This window comes from Cariama cristata, unplaced genomic scaffold (genome assembly GCF_000690535.1).
Source record: "Cariama cristata isolate BGI_N322 unplaced genomic scaffold, ASM69053v1 scaffold33013, whole genome shotgun sequence".
In the NCBI taxonomy this organism is placed as follows: Eukaryota; Metazoa; Chordata; class Aves; order Cariamiformes; family Cariamidae; genus Cariama; species Cariama cristata.
In genome coordinates, this window is record NW_009610688.1 from 1 (window position 1) to 20,132 (window position 20,132).

Sequence of the window (20,132 nt, forward strand, 5' to 3'; positions counted from 1 at the left end):
AAGGGTAGAAAGTAACTTAAGGTGTTCTCCAGCTCGCCGGTTCCTTTAGCAGCCTTTAAAATAGACAACGGTGCCTTGCCAGTGTAGAATGAAGTGACCATGTACTGTTACTTTGCTTCACTTGCCACCTACTTGCTTGTTGTCAGTGCACCCGCCTTTTACAGGAAAAAAAAACCAAAACCGAAACAAACCTTAGGGTACTTATTTCTGAAAGACATCCCTGAACTGGAATTCTCTGTCTGATGGATTTGGATTATTGTTGATATTTCTGCTTTTGGTATTTTTCTTTGGTTGTTTTGGAGCATTGCAGTTCCTTTCTTTTTGCGTTTAGTTCTGAATGAGATGTGAGAATGAAACTTGAAGAGAGCTCCTTGATCACTGGTGGAAAATCCCTGTCTTCTGAGTTCTAAGGGTGAAATGCAAAATGCAACTGTTGTGACCAAGAGTGAGGATTGAAAAACCGTCTTAGAAAGAAAGAGAAGAAAAAAAGGCAGTTTTTTCCTTTTTTTTTTTTTTTTTTTCTTTTTAAGCATTTAAGTTATTGAAGTAACAGTTGTGTTTAAGCAGGGATCTGGACAGTGCAGTTTTTTCTTCCACAATGTTTTAAGGAGCAATCTTAAGTCTAGTATGATCTGTACTTGCAAGATTTTCTGATGCTGTTTTCAGAAAGGAAGAAAACTTTTTTTTTATTAGAGCTGAAACTCTGATAGTGTGTAATTCACCTTTATGTGGTTGGGCTTTGAGAGCACAGAGAATTGCCAGTGATTTGAGCCCCGAGTTTCACTGAGTTCTGATACAGTTACGGTGTCATGAATCAAGAAACAACATCCATTTAGTGAGAGACAATCATTTTTGCTGAAGGTGCAGCTGAGCCTTCCCCAGCACTGTCACAGCAACCTACGAGTTATGCGGATGTTCTTGATCTGAATGCAACTTAGGAGTCCAGCGCCTAGACAGAAGAATAGGCCAGTGTGACTTCCTCTGTAGCGTTGAAAAACATTTTATTTTGGTTTTTGGTGTATGGTGAATAGAGTTGCCGGCTAGAAGAAAAAGGGAGACCAGGACTGCGGCACTGGTTTCCTTTTATGTGGCTACAGGGTGATTTTTACCCCCATTACATAGGTTAGACTGACTGAAGTGAACAGCCCCGAGGAGGCAGGGTGTGGTGAGTGATCTCTTGGGTATGCTCAGCTGACTGGATTTATTTTGGACTAGACAGGGCAAGGGTTTGGACAGTGTGCTGTAAGGAGCAGTGTTGCTGGGGATGATGAAGCCTAGCCAGATCCTTGCCATCAGTTCCTGGTCCTGTTGCTGCGGAATTTTTGCTGGTGATTTTGACAGGAACAGGACAGTTCTCCACATCCTTGCTGTAGGCCTTAGCTATTAGAAAAGCATGGGGATTGTGCTGTCTGACTGATGGCTTTGGCTGCCCTTTCTTGTTGAGCTGGATGTCCTGTTTCTCTGTCTTTGTGTATACTCTGTCTTAGGAGGAAGAATAGGGTACTAATACCAGGCTGTAGCAAGCAGCTTGGCTGAGAGGTAAGCTTGATTCTTTCTTTGCCCTTTGAAACCTCATGACGGGAGCTCTGTTACATGTGGCCAACTCCTCTCCTTATCAGCAGCGTGCTGCTCTTCCGTGATAGTGGTGGCTTCTAGGGAAAAAGAATAGAGCCTGTTTGTTCTTTTTGTAAGGAAGATGTTTTTCCCATGTAATTCTCTTGTAGCCTTGTACTTGAGATCTTTTCAGTGTGACAGGCAGATCGAATTCTTTGGCCCAGAAGAGATATTAGGAGGTTGTGATGGTTTGCAGTTGATAATGTTATTCTGCCCATGCTCTGTGAGGTTTTTCTCTACCCTTTCCCAGCTTTTTTAAAAATTAGGTAGAATTTTTCTGTGTTGGCAAACGTGAACATACGTGTCCCTGCTGCTACTGAGATGCAGTGGTGTTTTGGAGGAAGAGAATGGAGCAAAATTATTAACAGAAAATCATTCTCAGCAGTGTCAATTCAAAGAAGTGAGAAGCTGGAGGGAAGAGAGGACCCTTCTAGAGATAAGTCTGGAATGTGAAGGTTGTTTACTGGAACCTCTACTAGTACTAGGATTTTTTGGCACAGATTTTACCATCTCAGCACAAAGTTGATCTTTCCAGGTCTGCCTGTGTTTATTTAATGTGATGTCTCTTGTGCAGCACAGCATACGGCAGTCGCAAAAGAAGAATCCTAGCTCAGCCAGTATCTGTCAGTGTGGATGAATGAAAGCGAGGGTTTGTTAGCTGAGGGTGGGATGATCCCCTTACCCCTCAGGAGACCTGGGAAGAGTCTCAGCCTCTGAAGAGAAAGAAAAGTCTGTGGCTGACAGTCTTGAGCAGTTTGTGAGGAAGGTGCTACTGAACTCTAAAAGCTCAACAGATGACACAGGGCTGTGCTGATTCTTTCCAACTTGTGAGTCACTCAGAACCTCACAGGGAAAATACCTTCTGACTCCTGTCATGGAGGCTGTCAGTTTTTGCCATGCCAGCCAGGGCTAAAGTCAAACAGGGAGAATTTTTTTGAGATAAATCCTGGGTTAACTATAGCACACAGAGTGCTAGAGTGCGGTCTCTGGCAATGTGCATTTTTAAGATGGCAGCTGATAAAGGTTTTTTTTTTTTTTGAATCTGTGTGTCGTCTGTGACCACTTCTTTGGGAAACGCCAGGAGACATGATAGTACCTTGTGTTTCTGTTCAGCTTGTAGCTAGTTAAGTGCCTCAATGGTGAGGGTTGCTGTTTTAGGGTGAGAAGAGGAGAGGATTTGCATAAGGTGATATGTTGAATTAGCAGCAGGCTTAGTAAGGTAAATCAGGTCAAAATGCTAGTATATACTAAATCCTGATCTAAAGTACTGTGTGCCATAGTCCACTTAAGCTTCCAAGGTGATTGTAGAACCAACAGAGGGATAAACTGCTGCTGGTGTGGTTTCTGCCAAAGCCACCGATACAGGCATGAAGCATGTGGAGTTTATGGATGGCAGAGCAGAGTTTCACTTTAACTTCTGGAGGGACAGTTAATATCGCAGCAGTGTAGGGCCTGGGAGATGAACAGGTGGTGGAAAAGATGTGATTGTTCTCTTGGGGAAGGCAGTAAAAAAAAGTTTCTTCAGGGGAATGGAAAGTCCTATCTTCTTGTCTTTCTGAGAGGCAGGAGAGATGTAAGGTAGGGCAAGCAAAAGGACTGAGGGCTGTGACTCTTCTGATTCTGACCATAGTTCTCTGCTGTGTAGGAGCTTGACCTTAGGAAACCCATTAGATAGGACTGCGTCTGGTTCTGGATTGTTGTAAACTGCTGGTGATGGTGCCAATCTGTGTCTGAGAAGGGCAATGCAGTTGAGGCTGGTGGAGGTAAAGAAGCTGGAGAATTTTATGCTAACAGGGTTTTAGACACTGTCTTTTCACAGCCTTATGGTTGTGCTTAAAATCAGAATGGTTCCGGTGTCTTACAGACGGTTAGAAGAAAAACGCTGGGTCTTGGCTTTTGTCAGTGTTGGTTTTGGAAGATGAAGAGTCTGTACCAGTCCTTTTAGGTAAAAGTATGTGAGCCTCTTCCTGATTTCAGACTGCAGGGTTGGTAACAGCAACAGGTTTCAGGTAGGGACCTTCATTTTTTTCTTCGCAATAGTTGAAATCAAATCATTGACCGTCATTTCTTGATCTTAGGAGCTAGAACGATAATGTTCTGGTACAGCAGGGTTTCTGCCTCTATCGGATGATGCCATGTATTGCTGCTGAGTCTTGATTTCCTCTATGAATCTACCAAACCTCAAAAAAATCACAAAATTTAATCCAACACAGTATTACACTTTTTGAAGATGCTTGTTACTCTAATAGAAGATAGTGGTTTTGTACTGTCCACCCTAATGGCTGCATGCGGAGTAAGGGCAGGTGGCACTTTGTTGTGTAATACAGTCTTTCAGATGATGATAATTTGCTGTAACAAGCAGGAAGCAGTTGTGCATGGGCCTAATGGCAGGGATGTGGTTTTTAGCTCTGACTCACAACTGATTTAATGTTTCTTTTTGTCTGTGCTGCAATTGTCTTGCGCTGTGTTTGACCTGGACCGGAAGGAAGATTACAGTCCATGATGTCTGTGATGAGATTCTCCATGTCTGACAACATCACACATTCGACTGCCCTGGTGACAGCACTGGGTAATGTGACAACTTTGTCCCCGACAACAACACAGGCAATCAATGACACCAACATCACTGTGCCACACAAGTGCCTGTTGTTGCTCTATGAGGACATTGGGAATTCCAGGTGAGATGGGGGAAATGGGACCATGGTCTGACCAGGCCCAGGGGAAAGAGCTTTCCCAGAGTTCATTTGAGAAGGGGCTGGGGCTGCTGCCTTCCCTTCTAGATGCTGCAGAACAGGAAAAAAAAACTGTTTTATTTACTTTTTGCAGAGTCCGCTACTGGGATCTTCTGCTCCTGGTTCCCAATGTGCTTTTTTTTATGTTTCTTCTCTGGAAGCTGCCCTCTGCCAGGGCCAAAATCCGGGTCACTTCCAGCCCAATCTTCACTACATTCTACATACTAGTGAGTACCACTCTGTGCTTTTGAACTGATGAGTGAGTGGTTTTTAATTGCCACTCATGAACAATATCACTGAATTAGTGGAGAGAGGGCCTAGACCAGATCTTGCAGGGATAAAATCTATTTTTAGTTGAAGGTGTACTACAAGAAGTAGATGCAGGTTTTTGTTTTTTTTTTTTTTCCTTCGCTGTCTGAATTCTACTTTTCACAGATTCTGGGACTGTATCTGCTGGATTTGAGAGGATTTTGTTCTCCTGTGGTGATTTTTTTTTTTTTCTTTTTTCTTCTGTTGTTACTTTGTTATCTTGGAATCTAGTTATCTTGTACTTTCCTTACTCCTTGCAGTAAGTAGCATGTGACACAGAGCCAGCTTTTTGCTGACATTGTGAAAGTGAAACATTGAAGAATAATTTGTGTGAAGCTCTTGAAAAACTTGGTCATCTGCTGTAGAAAATAGTGATGTGACAGGGTTCTGGTTAGTCTGGGAATGTAGAAAGCCAGCCCCATTAGTTTCTTTCCCATCATATCAAAGTGGCTGCTGACTTGATGATGTTCTTGATACTTCTTAAGGTGGAAACAGAATATATAGGCAGTACAGTTACAGTTCTTAAACATCTAAGATCTTGTCTGTTCTCTTCTCCTCAGTTTAAAAAGGCACAGGCAGCTTTTGTTCACATTAAGGTAGTCTCTTTAGTAATATCTTAACATCATACCTATTAACTGTGATACTGTTCACAGGGCATTGTAAATGCAGCTAAGGACCTACCTGAATTTGTTTAAAAATATCATTCAGAAGCTTTATTGTAGGTGCTTTTTGAGATCCTGGCTTGCCTCAGTGCATAGCATGATGTGCTTACTCTTCATCAGTGAGATAGTACAGGTTGTAGAAGCAAATGCGTGTTTGAATTGGATTAGATGGTAGACATCCTTCTTTGGGCTGTGTATGGGTCCTGGCATGACAAAACCCAAGAAGCATCAAAACAAAATCTGAGCTAGTAGCCTCAGCTGAATCTTTGGTGGGAAGTCTTGTTAGGTCTTTCAGCCTGGAGTGTGGGTACTGGGCTTGCACACAGTTTTGGATAACCAGGTATAAACACAAACGCTCCTAACTTTTAAAAATATTACCAGCTGTTTCCAGCCTGGATTTAAATCTTCCTTTATGCTTCCAGTAATGCACATGGCTCAGTAGGAAGTTCATGCCAAAGGCTTTGAAAAACAAAACTGATAAACCAAAGAGAAGAAAAAAAATGAATTGCCTTTATGCTGTTGACTTTTTCAAAACAGAGCAAGAAGCAGAAAGTGATGAAACAGCCTTAGAGGAAAATGCTTTCATTCCGTTTGATCTTCTGGATTATGTTATTGGGAAATGAGGATGGAAGTGTGTTCTGTGAGAATTTCCTTTCAAACGGCTGCTTGTCATGTCTGGAAGGAATGCTTTCTTGTGGAGTCAGTGGTTAAAGTGAAGTTAATAGATCGGGAAGAGTCTCTACCTACTTAGGAAGCAAAAAGAGTGTGTTTTCCTCTCCAATGAGTTGTTGCTGCTCTAGAACACCATTATATTTCGGGACCCTTCTTTTTTGTCAGTGTTTTGTCCCAGAGTTTTCCACCCCAGGAGGGAGTGTATTATTCTTCTTTAATGAAATTTGCATCCTTTCTTCCTCTAAGGAGAAAATATTCAGGTGTAGGTGGCTTATTGGTCATTTCCATTCTTCAGCCACCTTAGCATCAGCTTGGACTCTTTTCATTCTCTGATAGATTTAGCTGTCTCATACCTGCATCATTAGAATTAGCTTGTGACTTGGAGAATTTTATCTGGAAAAATCTACTTTCTTAAAGGGTAAATCTGCACAGCAGAGGGTAGATATATCCAGCTGAGTTCTTAATTGCGTAATATGGCTGTGACAGCACAGGAGTTAGTAAGTGAGCCTTGCTGAGCTCCGTGCTGTCACGCTTAAATGGTGCATGAGCTGATTTGGGTATCTCTTATGTTGCATTGTGCAGCAGGGTAGGATGTTTTAAAACTGTTGGCTGCAGGTGACTTTTTCCCTCTGTGTTCCTGAGCACTGTCAGTGTTGAGTGAGAGAACTGCAGATTTTAGTTTTATCATAGATCTGGAGTGTGGTAGTTGGTATTGAGTGGCTTCTGTAATCTGATGTGGTTGGTTTATTCAGTCATACCAAGCACATGATCTTGTGATTTGGAGGGATGTGGTTTTTTGTCTGCATTTTCTCCTCCTCTGCCCCAGTGGACTGAAGGGTAGGAAAACTGTTTGCCTGTAAAGATACTGTTGTAAGGAGTGGATGAGACCTCTTCGGAGGTGTTTAATCTGGCAGTTGGGGAAATTTGTTCCTTCCTGAATTCTAAGCCAGTACTCCTACATCTAACAGGCCTGAGGAATCTTCTTTGGCAAATTAACTCTAATCTGCTACAGGAAGTCCTCAGTACACATGATCAGGCTTGAAAGCTGACCTGGAAATGGTATTCCAAAAGGGTTTCTGGTCACTACTGCATATGTGCCTTTTGACATGAACTCACTTCTGGTATCTTTTTGTGTAGGTATTTGTGGTGGCTTTAGTTGGTATTGCCCGTGCTGTTGTCTCCATGACTGTGAGTGCCTCTGATGCTGCCACAGTTGCTGATAAGGTAGGTACAACACTAATTTTTAGAGGCTCTGCTTTGTGCAGTTTTGATCACAGCAATCTGCTATTGCTTCTCTTTTATGTGCATGTGAGAAGAATGTGGGTTTTTGCAGTACTCATAGCTGTGTGTACTATGGAATCCTGTTCTGATAGCTGTATCTAAGATCACAACATCCAGGACTGTAAAACAATAGATTTCCTAAAATAGATGCACAAATAATGGCAGCAAAGCTTTCCTGTTGCAGGGACAGAATGACTCTGCTTTGCAAGAGCTAAACGTTCAGATACCTGTAGTGGATAGACAAGACCTGGCCTTTGCAACTCTTGCAATATTTGAGTAGCTCTTTGAAACATATTTAATTATTTTGTATTGAAAGCAAATAAAACCGAATTCCCTTTTGAGACTGGTATCTGAGTGTCCTTGCAGCCACTCTGAGCACAGGGTGAACCCTTAGCAAACAGGAAATAGCTTTGTATGTACTGTTCCTTTGTAGTCATTTGACTTGTAGCAGAATATACCCAAAACAAAAAACTCTGTAGTTCTTGAGCTGTTCGAGGAAGAAGAGCCACCTGCAGAGCACAGGTCTTCTGGCTTTATTCTCTGGGATCAGTATGGTTCTTTTGCTTTTCCCTTTAATGTTACCCGTCAAAGCATTGTAATGCACTGCTTGTTGTGAGTGGCTGGATGTTTGTAGCATTTGCGTTCATATCTGTTGAATAGAGGTAAGTCCAGGACTCGAATAACGGAGAAGAGGTGAAAAGGTGCTTTTCTTCAGCTCTGTTGGTGTTGTTGCTAAGTGCACCGTGCTGGGAAGTCGTGCAGTAAAACAGATACTCTGTCAATTTTTCCTGTAAACACATGGTCTATCATATCTACTATGGTTCTTTTGTTTTCTTTCATGTATATATATATATACACAGAGTGTGTATTTTCTGAGATTAGAAGTGTCTCATCAAATGCCTCTTAAAATATTGTGTATCTTCAAGAGAGTGCCATTTAATGTTCAGAGGAAAAGGATTAATAAGCCGGAATCTGGGTTTTTGTTCTAGGTTTGGCACTGATTTATTGCATGACTACCCAGAAAGTTGCCTCACCTGCTGATTTTTTTGGTCTTGTTTCACCAAATAGAACATAGGAATGAAAATGACAAGCTGGAAGCAGGAGGGTGTTAGAGCTGAATATGCTTTAGATTTAAGAACCAGTAGCTTTGGAGGAATGCAGAATATTGAGTTTGTTCAGTCATAACTGTACTGCAGAATCTGCTGCTTTAAGAACCAACCCTGTTTAATACTACACGTTTGAGGCCATCTTGCATTTGTGCTCCTTGGGGGTACAGCAGAAAGAATACATCCAAGACAGGTGACAGATCCTCAAGTGTGGGAAACCATGGCCACTTCCTCTCTCCATAGGCATGCTATTTGCTCGCTCCCACACATCTGCTCTGTTTCACAAGCATGAACAGGGCTTGGAGCAAGCATATGATTAGTATCCCTACAAAGCATGAGGAGGGTTTGTGTAAATGACCTGTTCCATTGAGAGGCTGCCATCCCCTGGAGCAGAGAGTGGAGTTTTGCTGTATTAACTTCCACCTGGTTCCTGGCTCCGCCTAATCATGTTTGTCTGGTTTCTGTTATCCCTTAGATCCTGTGGGAGATCACAAGGTTCTTCCTTTTGGCGATTGAACTGAGTGTGGTGATTCTAGGCCTTGCCTTTGGTATGTATCAGGAGGTTTTTGGGTGCTTTGTTTCCTATTCCCCTTCTTTCCACAGAGGCTGCAACTGTAAGTTTGTGGAGATGCTGATTCTGTAAAGTGAAGGAGCTCTAGAATAAAGACAAAGGACAAATTGGGGAGTTTTAGTTAGAAACGGCCGAAAACCTCATTGTATTTATAGATCTATGGCTTGTGCAATTTCAGGGTTTGTATGTGCTTTGTTTGTCGTGCATGCATGTGGTGAAGGAGTGTACAGCTTAGGTAAAGAAGACCGATGGAAAGATCAACAGTCCGATCTTTGCTCCCACCCTATTTTATGTAAGATGGTTCTTTTGGGGGTCCTTCTATCCCCTCCTTGGTTGGTTTGATTCCATCCTGGCTTCATTTAAATGTTTTAACTGTACCTGCAACCTGTAACTCTACTTTTTTCAGTTGTACAAGTGAAAATGCTGTTGGGAGCACCTCTTCCTGTGGGTCAGAGGTAGAGGAGTGGAGTTCGTAGGTGTCACTGTTCCATCTGCCAGTGGGACATCTGAGCACTAGCTCTTTCATCTTTTGAGGACTCATAGAATAATTTAGGTTGGAAGGAGCTTCTGGAAATTGTCTGCTCCAGCATATTCCAGTGCAGATTTCTCTAAATAATCTAAGCCCTTCTCCCGTGCTCTAACTCAGTCTCCCATCAACTTTTTTTCTGAGAAGAAACTTTGTAATGTCTCAGTGTACATGATACTGGAGTCATTACTGACAGGGTTTTTTTTTGTAAGCCCAGTAGTAGAACTTTGTTGCTTTCTCTATATTAGTGTGGGGAGGAGGAAAGCAAGTTAAAACTTGTCATTTTGTAAGTATTATTTTGTCTGTGAAAGGCTCAACTCTCCAAACAGACAAGCAGTTTCTAGCGGTTAAGCGAGCTTTAACCTTCCCTTGAAGGCCTCTGGGAACACAAATGTTTTCCTGTATTGGTTTTGGAGAGAACTGATTTTACCAGGGCTGGGATCACATCCTGAGTCACTTCTGTATTCCTTAATTCTAGGTCACCTGGAGAGCAAGTCAAGCGTGAAACGTGTTCTGGCAATCACTACGGTGCTGTCTCTGGCATATTCTGTCACGCAGGTGAGTACACTGGGGCAGAAGAATTAGTGTTAGCAAAAGAGGGGATGTTTTTTAGAGTTAGGCAGTTAGGTGTGGGACTTCTATCTGTAAAGTGGCAGCTTTGCTCCTTGGATGAGGTTTTAGGGGCAGGCTGGATGGTTGTGGCAATGTATGAGGATCCCCAGAGCAGACACCAGACTATCTCATTGTCCTCTTTATGGCATGAATGGCTCAGCCAAAATGAAGAAATGAAATGAGATTTAGATGGATTGCCTTGTTTAGTGAATCTTGGAACAGGAGTGAGAGGTTTTTCACACCTGAGCCACAAGTTCTGAATCTAGCCTCAAGTGCCATGAAAACTGGATGGAGGGACCTGAGGTGTGCTTGTCAGATAAGGACAGTGCAGTGGGCCTCTTGTCTCCTGACTCTGAGAGCTGAGAGCTCTTGCTTCCCTTCAGTCTAGCAGCTGCCTTGCCTAGCTTGGTTTATTAGCTGTGTCTCCATCTCTCTGAACAATGCAGTATGTGTCTGGATTTATTCTTCTCCTCGAAATGTAAGTGGTCAGCCCTGTGTCTCTATGCTTGGGGGCAGCAGCAGAGTAACACAGATATCTTTGTTCCATGACCAGGCTTTTGTGGAGGCAGTGAGCTGATCATTACCACATGATAAAGCTGGAGGAGCCTCATTACATATCAAGTGTTTGAGCTATATGTGGGTTCAGTAGTGCTTACAAACACTCTTTTCTCTCTCCACTGTCTGTGTGGTAGCTTCTGTTCATACAGTTTTTCAGGAATTCAAGTGAATGAGACAGTATCCTTTCCCAACTGTTGCACAAGTGTGGGCTTTTGTATTCTGGATATTTCAGCAGGAAAGGTCTGCTTTAGAGATGGAAATGGAACCTTGGTCTGTTTCAAACAGGCAACTGCTTGCATCCCCTATCCCTTCCTTCATTCAGCCTCTCTTGTGGAATGTCACTGATGCCATTTCCTTCAGATACAGATTCCTGCCACTGTTTTTCCCCCTCACTTCTTGTCTTCAGTTTCTTCCTCTTTTCCTGTGTGAGCTTAACTTGGTCTAAGCGGGGCAATGGTTGGGTCTTAAGTGGGAGAGACAACTGTTGTCTGAACTTCTTTAAACACAGTCTCCCTTGTTCAGACACCCACTCTAGTGAGGATGCTGCCTATAACAGAATCATGTTGGTGCTACTTCTCTCCTAGGGCACCCTGGAAATCCTATACCCTGATGCCCACCTCTCAGCAGAAGACTTCAACATCTATGGCCATGGAGGGAGACACTTCTGGCTTGCCAGCTCCTGTTTCTTCTTTCTGGTAAGTACTGGGCATGTGTTATGCACTCTGGTAGCTTCTTTTTATTTTCTAAATGGGGCAAGGAGGATGGTTTGCGTATAATAAGGCTCTGGTCCTCCTCCTGCCTGATACAGTGCAGCATTGATGCTACTCATGTGGCAGGGAAGCTGAAGCAAAAAAGGCATGATGGGAGTGGTGTAAGCTGTGGCAGCTGAATACCAGCTGAACTCGAGTGTTCTTCACTCCCTTATTTCTCAGCGACCAGCCTTTCTGGGCTGATGGGTGGGGTGGCGTGAGGTGTGGGGCCTTCACATCTGCACTGAGTTTAATATCAGGGGGTCTGTGTCTCCGTCACGAGACATCTAGGGAGTGCATGACACCACACACCATCCCTGCAAAGGTTGTTGAGTTCAGTTGCCAAGCAGCTCTGGAACAGTTAGTTCTTTGTCTCAACAGGTCTATTCCTTGGTGGTGATTCTTCCAAAAACTCCTCTGAAAGACCGGATTTCTTTGCCATGTAAGTGACTGTAGTGTGTTCCATAGTATAGATGGAAACAGTGCAAGGATAAAACATAGGTGGGAGTAAGAGGTTCTTGTATGTGGTTGCGCTGCAGATACAACCTACCGTCTCAGGGTGCAGATAGATGGCAAAGGACTGATAAGTCATCCCTGAAAAAATAATATGTTGTGCATTTTGGAGAGCAGAGTAAGAGCAATTACATTGCTACTTCTTTAGCTAAACAATTACATTAAGAAAACAAGATCTACTGCTCAGTTAATGATACAGATGTAATGTAAATATATAATTTTCAGAGAGCCGTAAGAAATAGCTTCTTAATAATAGCTTCCTCTGAAATGCATGTATGATGTTAAAGTGTACATGCTGGTCATTGCCTGGGAAAGAAGGCTAATTGGGAGCCGCTTCATAATTTTTATCTGGGCATTTACTTTATTAAGATGCTTCTCTGGTTTTTCTTTTTGTTGTGGAATATCTGCAGTTCTTGAATAGGGAGAGAAGCTGTTACTAAGATGTTTGCATTGGGCTGTTCTCTCTCTAAGTAGTGTTGGCATCTACGTGTTAGGTACCCTGAGGGAGTGGATAAGTGTGGCACATGCCACAAGCAGGTGATCCTGGGCCTGGTCTACCTTGCGTCCAGCATACCCTGCTGTTCCCATCCAGGCCTCCTGAGCAGTTTTGTTAGTACTGCACATTGGAAGGACATAGCTTCTGGTTCAGCTGTGGTTTTTTTGTTTGGCTTTTCTTACATTCAGTTATGTGACTGACAGTGGTTCCAGATGCTTGCCTATAAAATCTTTGCAAGTGTTGCCATGACCATGTGTTTTGAGAACCCGTCTTGTGTGTGTATGCACATGCAGGAGGGTATGGTTTAGTCCACTATGCCTCCATCAATCCTGCCAGCATAGGACAGGAAAAAGCGGTTTTAATTCTTCAGGAGTCCTTAAACAGACAAGATAGCGAGACACTTCCATTGAGTTTGCCATCTCCGTCAAACAGATTTGCACTGGGCTGGTGCTTATGAGATTAAGCTTCATCTGTGTCCCTGTCTTTCCCACAGCCAGGAAGAGTTTTTATGTTTATGCTGGAATCTTGGCACTGCTGAATCTGGTGCAGGGCCTGGGCAGTGCCCTCCTCTGTGTGGATATCATAGAAGGACTGTGGTATGTATGCTGGTGGAGGAGGTCTGCAGCCCAGTTTGTCATGTTGCCTTTGAGTGTCCTTCAACACTGCCTCTCCCAGGAAAACAAACTTATGCTATGTTCCTAAGAAGGAATAAAGCTGTTGATTTTCTTTTGTGCCAAAAGACCGCTAAGTGGTTAGGAAACTCATAGTGGAGAGGTCTGTAGAGCTGCATGCTCTGCAGTGGTCTTGAGGTGGTGAATGAGTGTGATAGTTTGAATCCACTGATGCCTGGCCATTGGCTCGTGTTTCATAGGTAATAAGGGAGGAAATAGTCTGTTTGCTAGAAATAGCATGGAGATGCCCTTATTCATACCTGAAGTCTGGTTCTGCAGGGATCAGTGTCACTTCTGTGAGTCAAAATTGGGAGCACTGACTGTGCTCTTGGTCAGACCTTGGGTCTTGGTATGGTTCCCTCTGAGTGTCTAGAAGCAGTGACACATGTTGATAGCAACATCTGTTACTTTGCATCAGTTTGAATTTGTTTAGCACGAGACTTTTCTTGTCCTCTGCTTGGACGCTCTGGAGGGAAACTGGACCATTCTGGGGGGATGTGACTGGTGTTATTCAGCTGTACTGTGCTTGAGTGCTAAATTCCTTCGTGTTCCCTTTTGCCGTTGACAGCTGTGTTGATGCTACCACGTTCCTTTACTTCAGCTTCTTTGCACCTCTCATCTATGTAGGCTTCTTTGGGTGAGTAGCCAGGAACAGGAGTTTAGAGGGTATACATTGTCATCTGATTGTTTTGCACTCAAGTTCTCCCTGTCTATAGAATAAAAGCAATGACTAGAATGCCAGTTAGGGAACCAGTTTTTAATTTCTGGCCTTGAAGTTTTTCTCGTGTGACCCAGGGCTGCTCACTTCTATCCAAGGCTCCTTTGTATGCAAAGTAGAGCTGATAGCTATATTCCTCTCAAACATTTATGAGGATCACTTCTTCAGTGTCTGCATCCTGTTTAGTACAAAGATTTTCTCCTGAAGTTGTTAATTAAATGGTTAGTGAGAGATTGAGTCCTGGAAGGTTAAACGGTTTTCTCAGTGGCTTTTGGGATAGGTTTGTAGGGTTAGGTAACTCTTTGGCTGAGGACTCCTCTACAATGGGCCTGAGAGTCACCCGTTAAAAGCATCGAGGAGTGTGATTCCTGGGTCGGGGTTGCCGCCGTGTGGCCACTCTGAGGAGATGCATTTTGGTGGGAAAACCCGAGTGTTTTAGTGTAGACTTTAGCTTTTCTTGTCCATAAACAAGGAACAACAGGCTTTAAAATAACTAAGAATGTAAAGTACTCCTAAAATATAAAAATGTGCTTCTGCTGCATTTTGAAATCAGAAGGGAACGGTGTCTGGAGTTAGAGATAGAAACTGCTGATCCACAAGTGTTTGTATTTCAGTTTTCCTGGTGCGCACAGATGGAGCTTGAGGTGGACTCCTGTTCTCTTGGTGTCAGTAACCAGACTTTGTGGAGTCCGGTGGTGTTTGGATGCTGTTGCCCTTGGTAATTCAGAACTCCCAAAGATGAGAACACCTTTCCCACACTAGAGTCAGGATTCTGCCATTTTTATTGCTCTTAGGTGACTTAGTCCAAAGCTACATCAAGCATTACTTTATGGCAGTTACTCTACTAGGTGTATTTGAGGACTGAAAGCTAGTGTGAAGAGTTTTTAGGGTAGGAATACACAATTTCTTAGTGCTGCTGAGTTTCAGTTAAGGATAAGTGGCTGTGATGCTACATTGATTAAGCGTGTATTTTAAATCTTTAATCACTCCAGGTCTGAACCGAAGATCCTTTTCTCCTACAAATGTCAGGTGGATGAACCTGAGGATGTGGATGTGCACCTACCCCACCCTTATGCTGTTGCCAAGAAGGAAGGAATGGATTCTGGGTTCTACTCGAGCACTCAGATTGACACCACAGCCTACCTGGATGACGTGGCCTCTATGCCATATCACGTGGGCAGCATCAACAGCATAGACAGTGACCGCTGGAAAGCCATCAATACCTAAGACAGGGCTACCCGCTTCACACGATGCCTCATTCCTTTCCTTCTAAATTCCCTGATATCACAGCTGTTAGGATGTCATTGGAAATCTGTCCTTGGTTTTCCAAACCCTATTGTGGAACTAAGTCCAAATTCTGTTGGAAAGAACATTTTCTGTCACTACCTGAGAACAATGTAGAACAGTTTTGTTCATAAACCTATAAACACTGAACCTTCCTGATCCTCCATGTTCCAGATGTGAATATGACCCATAAGACAGGCCTGACTGGGACCTCTTCCTTTTCAGTGACTGAAAGCACTTATCTGCCAATTAGCGGAATGGCATTTAGGGATGAGGGTGTTGATTTGACTGCTGTATTGTACATATGTGGAAAGAGTTTGGTGGTTGAAACCAAAGATGGTCTTTCTGGGCTTTTTCAAGCAGCATGGTTGCCTGGGTCTTGTCGTAATGCAGCAGCGTAGGTGGTGATAGCGATGTCAGAAGAGGGAAGCTGGTCAGCTAGGCTTATCTCTGGTTTCAGCTAATACTGATGAAAATCATGTGTTGCAGTTGCTAGGGGTTAAAAGGAGTGTTCTGAGTGTGTGGGAAGGAGAAGAGAGGTGTGAGGAGGAATGAATGGTTCTTTGTGCCCTGGAAGCATTTTGGGGGGCTAGTAGCTAGCAACATGGATGTGAACTGACTGAACAAAAGGGAGACAGGACAGACAGTGCTCACCGAAGTAGCTATGAGACAGTCTATGGAGGCTGTACTACTGTGGATCTGAGCTTACAGGAAAATCTAAGTAACAAGACTGAATCAGGGCTGAGTTTCAAGAATAAAACCTGTGAGGCAGGTGCATTTTCTATCTGCACCCTGCTTCATGGCTCTGGCAGGGTCTTGGAGAGTGCTGTGAAGGAGGGAGCTGAATCTGCAGATGAAGGCTCCAGAGATGTTCAGGTGCTTGAGGCAGAGCAGAAGCCCATGATGAGTCTGAGCTGTCAGTGTTTAGTGACTAGGAACTCTCAAACACTATAGGCATGCTAGAATCAAGTTGGCTGGTGTTTTAAGTTGGGAGGCAAGTGGGAGATGGATGTGTTTCTCTGGCAGTGTCCTCCTCTTATGTTGCATTTCAGATCCCCAGACTTCTGAGGATCTGAATAGGTTTTATGGCTTGAGATCGTGAAAAAGCTTCTGTGCATGTGAAGCGTGGTTCACTTAAAGACTATCTGGAACTTCTTATTAACCTCTTCCATACTGGAAGAGGGACTACTGTTGTCTGAGCTGTCTGGCACACAGTTTCAAGACATCATGTTCCAATCCAGGGACTGTTCAGCTGAAAGCTGTATCAGGCTGGTTTCTGGGACATGCTGTGTTCTCCAAGGATGAAGAGGTGTATTCCTCTCGCTTTGGGGATGCTTTCCTACCTGAGTCCTCCAGGTAGGTGGAGATCTGCTATAAGCAATAGCAACTTTCCATTAGAGATGGTAGAAAGAGAGAATTTGAAATGTTTGGGGACTGTGTGAATCTCTTGCCCCAGCTCACTGCGGTTCCTGAAGAATGTAGAGGCAAGAGTTTCTGGGAAATCATCATGCACGGTGCAGTGTGGACTTGTTAGTTTGAATCGTGAGCAGGTAGGGGAAAGCATTTGCTACAAGGTGTTCTCACCATAAGGAAAGAAAGTTTGGGCAAGAACATGAAGTTCATATTGGTTGCCAAAACTATGCAGGCCCTTTACTTATCTTTTTTTGTTAATGAGCAATGCAGCCTCTCTGTTCTGCCTGTGGACTTTGCCCTGCAGGCCTCATAAGTAGCACTGACACCTTGAAAACAAACCCCCCTCCCCCCCCTTTTTTTTTTTCTAAAATGAATACTGTTTAAAAAAAATCGTTGGTGTGTGAGAGCTGAATTGTCTCCTGTAGGTCAACAGCCTTTCACATTTCCCCTCCATGCAATGACTATGTAAGGACTGGACAAACAACTGGCCAAGTCAGCCCTTGCCACATTAGAGAAGTGTTCATGCTCTTCCCATCAGTTGCCTGAGCCACGCTTGCTTCCTTACTCTAAAAGGGATGGATGACGTGGTGCCTGAATTGCCCTGCTGCTGCTCCTGATGCTGCTTACAACACTGATCCCAAGCTGTGGTTAGAAAGGATGGGGCAACCTGCAAAGCTTCCCTGGAGTTAGTGGGCCTTGGACAGAGCCAAGAGATATGAAGGTCTTAAAGCAGTTGAGAAGTAAAGGAGCAGCTGCTTTTCTGTCCCAGGGAGTATTTGCTGACTCTCAACACCCTGACTGAGAGGACTTACCTGCCCTCCTTGGTGATGTGAAGAGCAGGTTATGAATCTGCCTCTTTATCAGCTGAATTCAGTGCTGAAGGATCACCTGTGTGGGTGGTCGACATGTCCATCCTGTCCTTTGCTGGCAGGACTCCAATATTTCTGGAGTGTCCCACTTTCTGCTGCTGAGGAGCTTCTGTGCTAGGTCATGGACTGACCTTCCTCCTGTTGTATTTTTGTGTGTGTATATAATGCTTTGGGCCATATTCAAAATGGTCCTTAAGCAGAAGTGTGATATGAGGGGGCGTAAAAAGAGAGAAAATATAGAATAAATGTATATTTTTGTTTGTAAAATAAATAAAGTTAAGTTTGGCATAAATGGTCATACTTTCTTTCTCAAATGATCCATATTATGGAGACAAAGTAACTTTCAGATTTTTTTTTTTAAAATCACTGAACAAATATGGCAGATAATAATGGAATAACTTGATGTCCTTTTGTCAGAGATGGATTTTTCCTTCTTGGAAGGCCATTACTAGGACAGCAGATGACTCTGCAGAGAGTGGTCTCCAGGTCTTAGTAATTGTCAGTGAAGCCTTTGACTCTTCTCTCGGTAACTAGATCTTGCTGTTCCTGGGCATGTCTAGCATCAGGGGCCTTTGCTCTAGGGTATCTTTGTTGCTTGGGAAAGGGCTTATGTGGAAGTTGGAATTGACTCTTGCTTATTTCTTGTTCTGGGGTTTGAAGTGAACCCTGGACTAATTTTCTGGCTGCAGGGAGGACATCATAGGTGCTGAGTAACAGCAAAGTGTGCTAGCAGTAATCAGCACCCATCAGGTTCTCTTTGGTGGGGGCGTACAGGCTGGGGAAGTGAGGGGAGCTTTGTCTCTACCTTGGGATTGGGTCATGCCCTTGTGCAATAAAACCTTTCAGAGCTTCTTCCAGGGTCCCTACATAAAACTGGGGGGGATTGCCCTAGGAGATGCTACCACTGGAGTTAAATTTGATGGCATCCTCTGCTCCTGTGTAGGTGGAGAGGTGTTTAAGTTGCTGTACAGCTCCTCCACCATTATCATGGCTGCTTCCACATCAGTGTCCCACAGGTAGTGGGCCCTGTTGGGCGTCCTTAGGCTCTTGGAGATCACAGGAAGGCATAGCTGTGGGTGTGATGTGCAGTTTTGTTTGCCCACTCTCCCTCCAGGATCTTTGCAGATGATGCTTGTCGCCTGGCTGGAGTTACACCTGAAAAAGGCGAAGGAAGAATGACAGCAATAATCAAAGTTACAGGAAGGCTTCTGGAGGAGGAAGTACACGGTTGAGAACTCACCAGCCTGGAAGAGCAATGGTGCAGGTCTGTGAAACCCAGAGAGGATAGAGGAGACGAATAAGGAATGATTGTTCATGGGCTTTTTCAGTACAAAAACTGAGTGCCGTCAAGTGAAGTGAGCGGGTAGCAGATGAGAAAGAAACAAAAGGCTGGTGAGAGCATTCAGGGAGGGATCATGATTTGACCTCTAGCCGGAGCTTTGCTCTTGCACAGGATGTCTGCAGTGTTTCTGTACTGCACTGCAAACAGCTGATGGTACCATGATGCAGTGCCCTTGTCTTGAAAACTGAAGCAGTGGGCCAAGTCCTCAGACTACAAGGTATTACACAACAAAAGTATTCCCTGCTTCCAAGAACATGCTATAGAAGAGGCCTGGGTATCTTGGAGGGCATAGAGTCCTAAGTACTCCCTTAAAGCAGGCCAGAGTCCCACTGCTGAATCAAAGCTGTGGTTCCCTCATTGACTGCAGTGAAGAATAAGCATTAAACAGTTAAAACTGCTTTGATGTGCTACTGAGAAGTAGTTGTGTGTCGATATCAAGGCTTCGTTAACCATGTAGTCACAAATGCATGAAATTGTATAGGTCGTCATGTAGCCTGTATTTCTAGGAATAGGCCGAAAGTTTGTTTGGAAAAGATCCTTTAAAGCTGCCATTTCTCAGTCCAGCTGCTTGTGTGTTACATTATCTTCTTTCTCATTCCTTTGGTTTAGGCAGGGGATTGGCCATGCCTGGCAATGGGGACCCTATCTGCGATGGCCTGACCTGCACAGGGCCCACACATGCGCCTGCCATGGCAGGTAACGGCACAGTCAATAGGTTTTGCTGGAACACGGTGGCAGAAAGGAGCAGAGAGGTGAATTCTGCCCACAGAGCAGCTGCTGTAAAATTGACTAAGGGTTGTAGACTGTAGTTGTGTTTTTAGTCACCAGGGAAACGTGAGCTTACATGTTGGGGTGGTGAGCTCCCTCGACGACTATGGAGAGAAATGGTGTGCGCAAAAGTGGACAAGGGATTTCTGGTGGGGTGAGGGGGATGCCCTCGCTCAGCTGCATTGGGGATGCTTTGTCTTGATGCTGAGGGGGAATTGCCTTGGACACCCACAGGGGCTTGTCAGCCTGTGAATCCTCCCTGATGGACAACGTCTGGGTGGTTCCTCAACCTAGGAGCTAGGTGACAAGCTTTGTGCCTTACTGCCTTATTTTCTGCGTGGTTACATGTGGTTTTGTTTTCTTCCTTCCATAATTTTGACCAAGTAAAGAAACTCCGTGAGTTGGGTGTATCCCAGTGGAAGTTTGCGAGGTGGTTTGATCCTGCATTGAAAACCAAGATGTGGAGGGTGGCTACAGCCCTTGGTGCAGGAAGGGAGGAGGAGGCCTAGCAAGCCCGGAGACGCTTTGGTGCCGCCGTGGGTGTGCCGTAGGGTGAGGATGAAGAGGTAACCCATGTCAGAGCACAACTTTCTCCGGGGCCAGGTCAGGCCGCCCGCGCTCTGGGCACGACAGCCGGCCCAGCTGCTGGCGGCAGACTACAGCCCC

At 44.2% G+C, this 20,132-nt stretch overlaps 1 protein-coding gene across 1 annotated transcript; it reads left to right on the forward strand.

Annotated features, from left to right (window-relative positions):
- Positions 1-4,137: 4,137 nt before the first annotated feature.
- TPRA1 (transmembrane protein, adipocyte asscociated 1) lies at positions 4,138-14,992 on the forward strand. The gene is given in 11 exon segments (XM_009697963.1): positions 4,138-4,292; positions 4,441-4,573; positions 7,127-7,213; positions 8,852-8,924; positions 9,952-10,031; positions 11,228-11,338; positions 11,774-11,834; positions 12,895-12,997; positions 13,641-13,709; positions 14,783-14,943; positions 14,946-14,992. Coding segments are annotated over 11 exon segments (1,080 nt in total).
- The last annotated feature ends 5,140 nt before the right edge of the window (positions 14,993-20,132 follow it).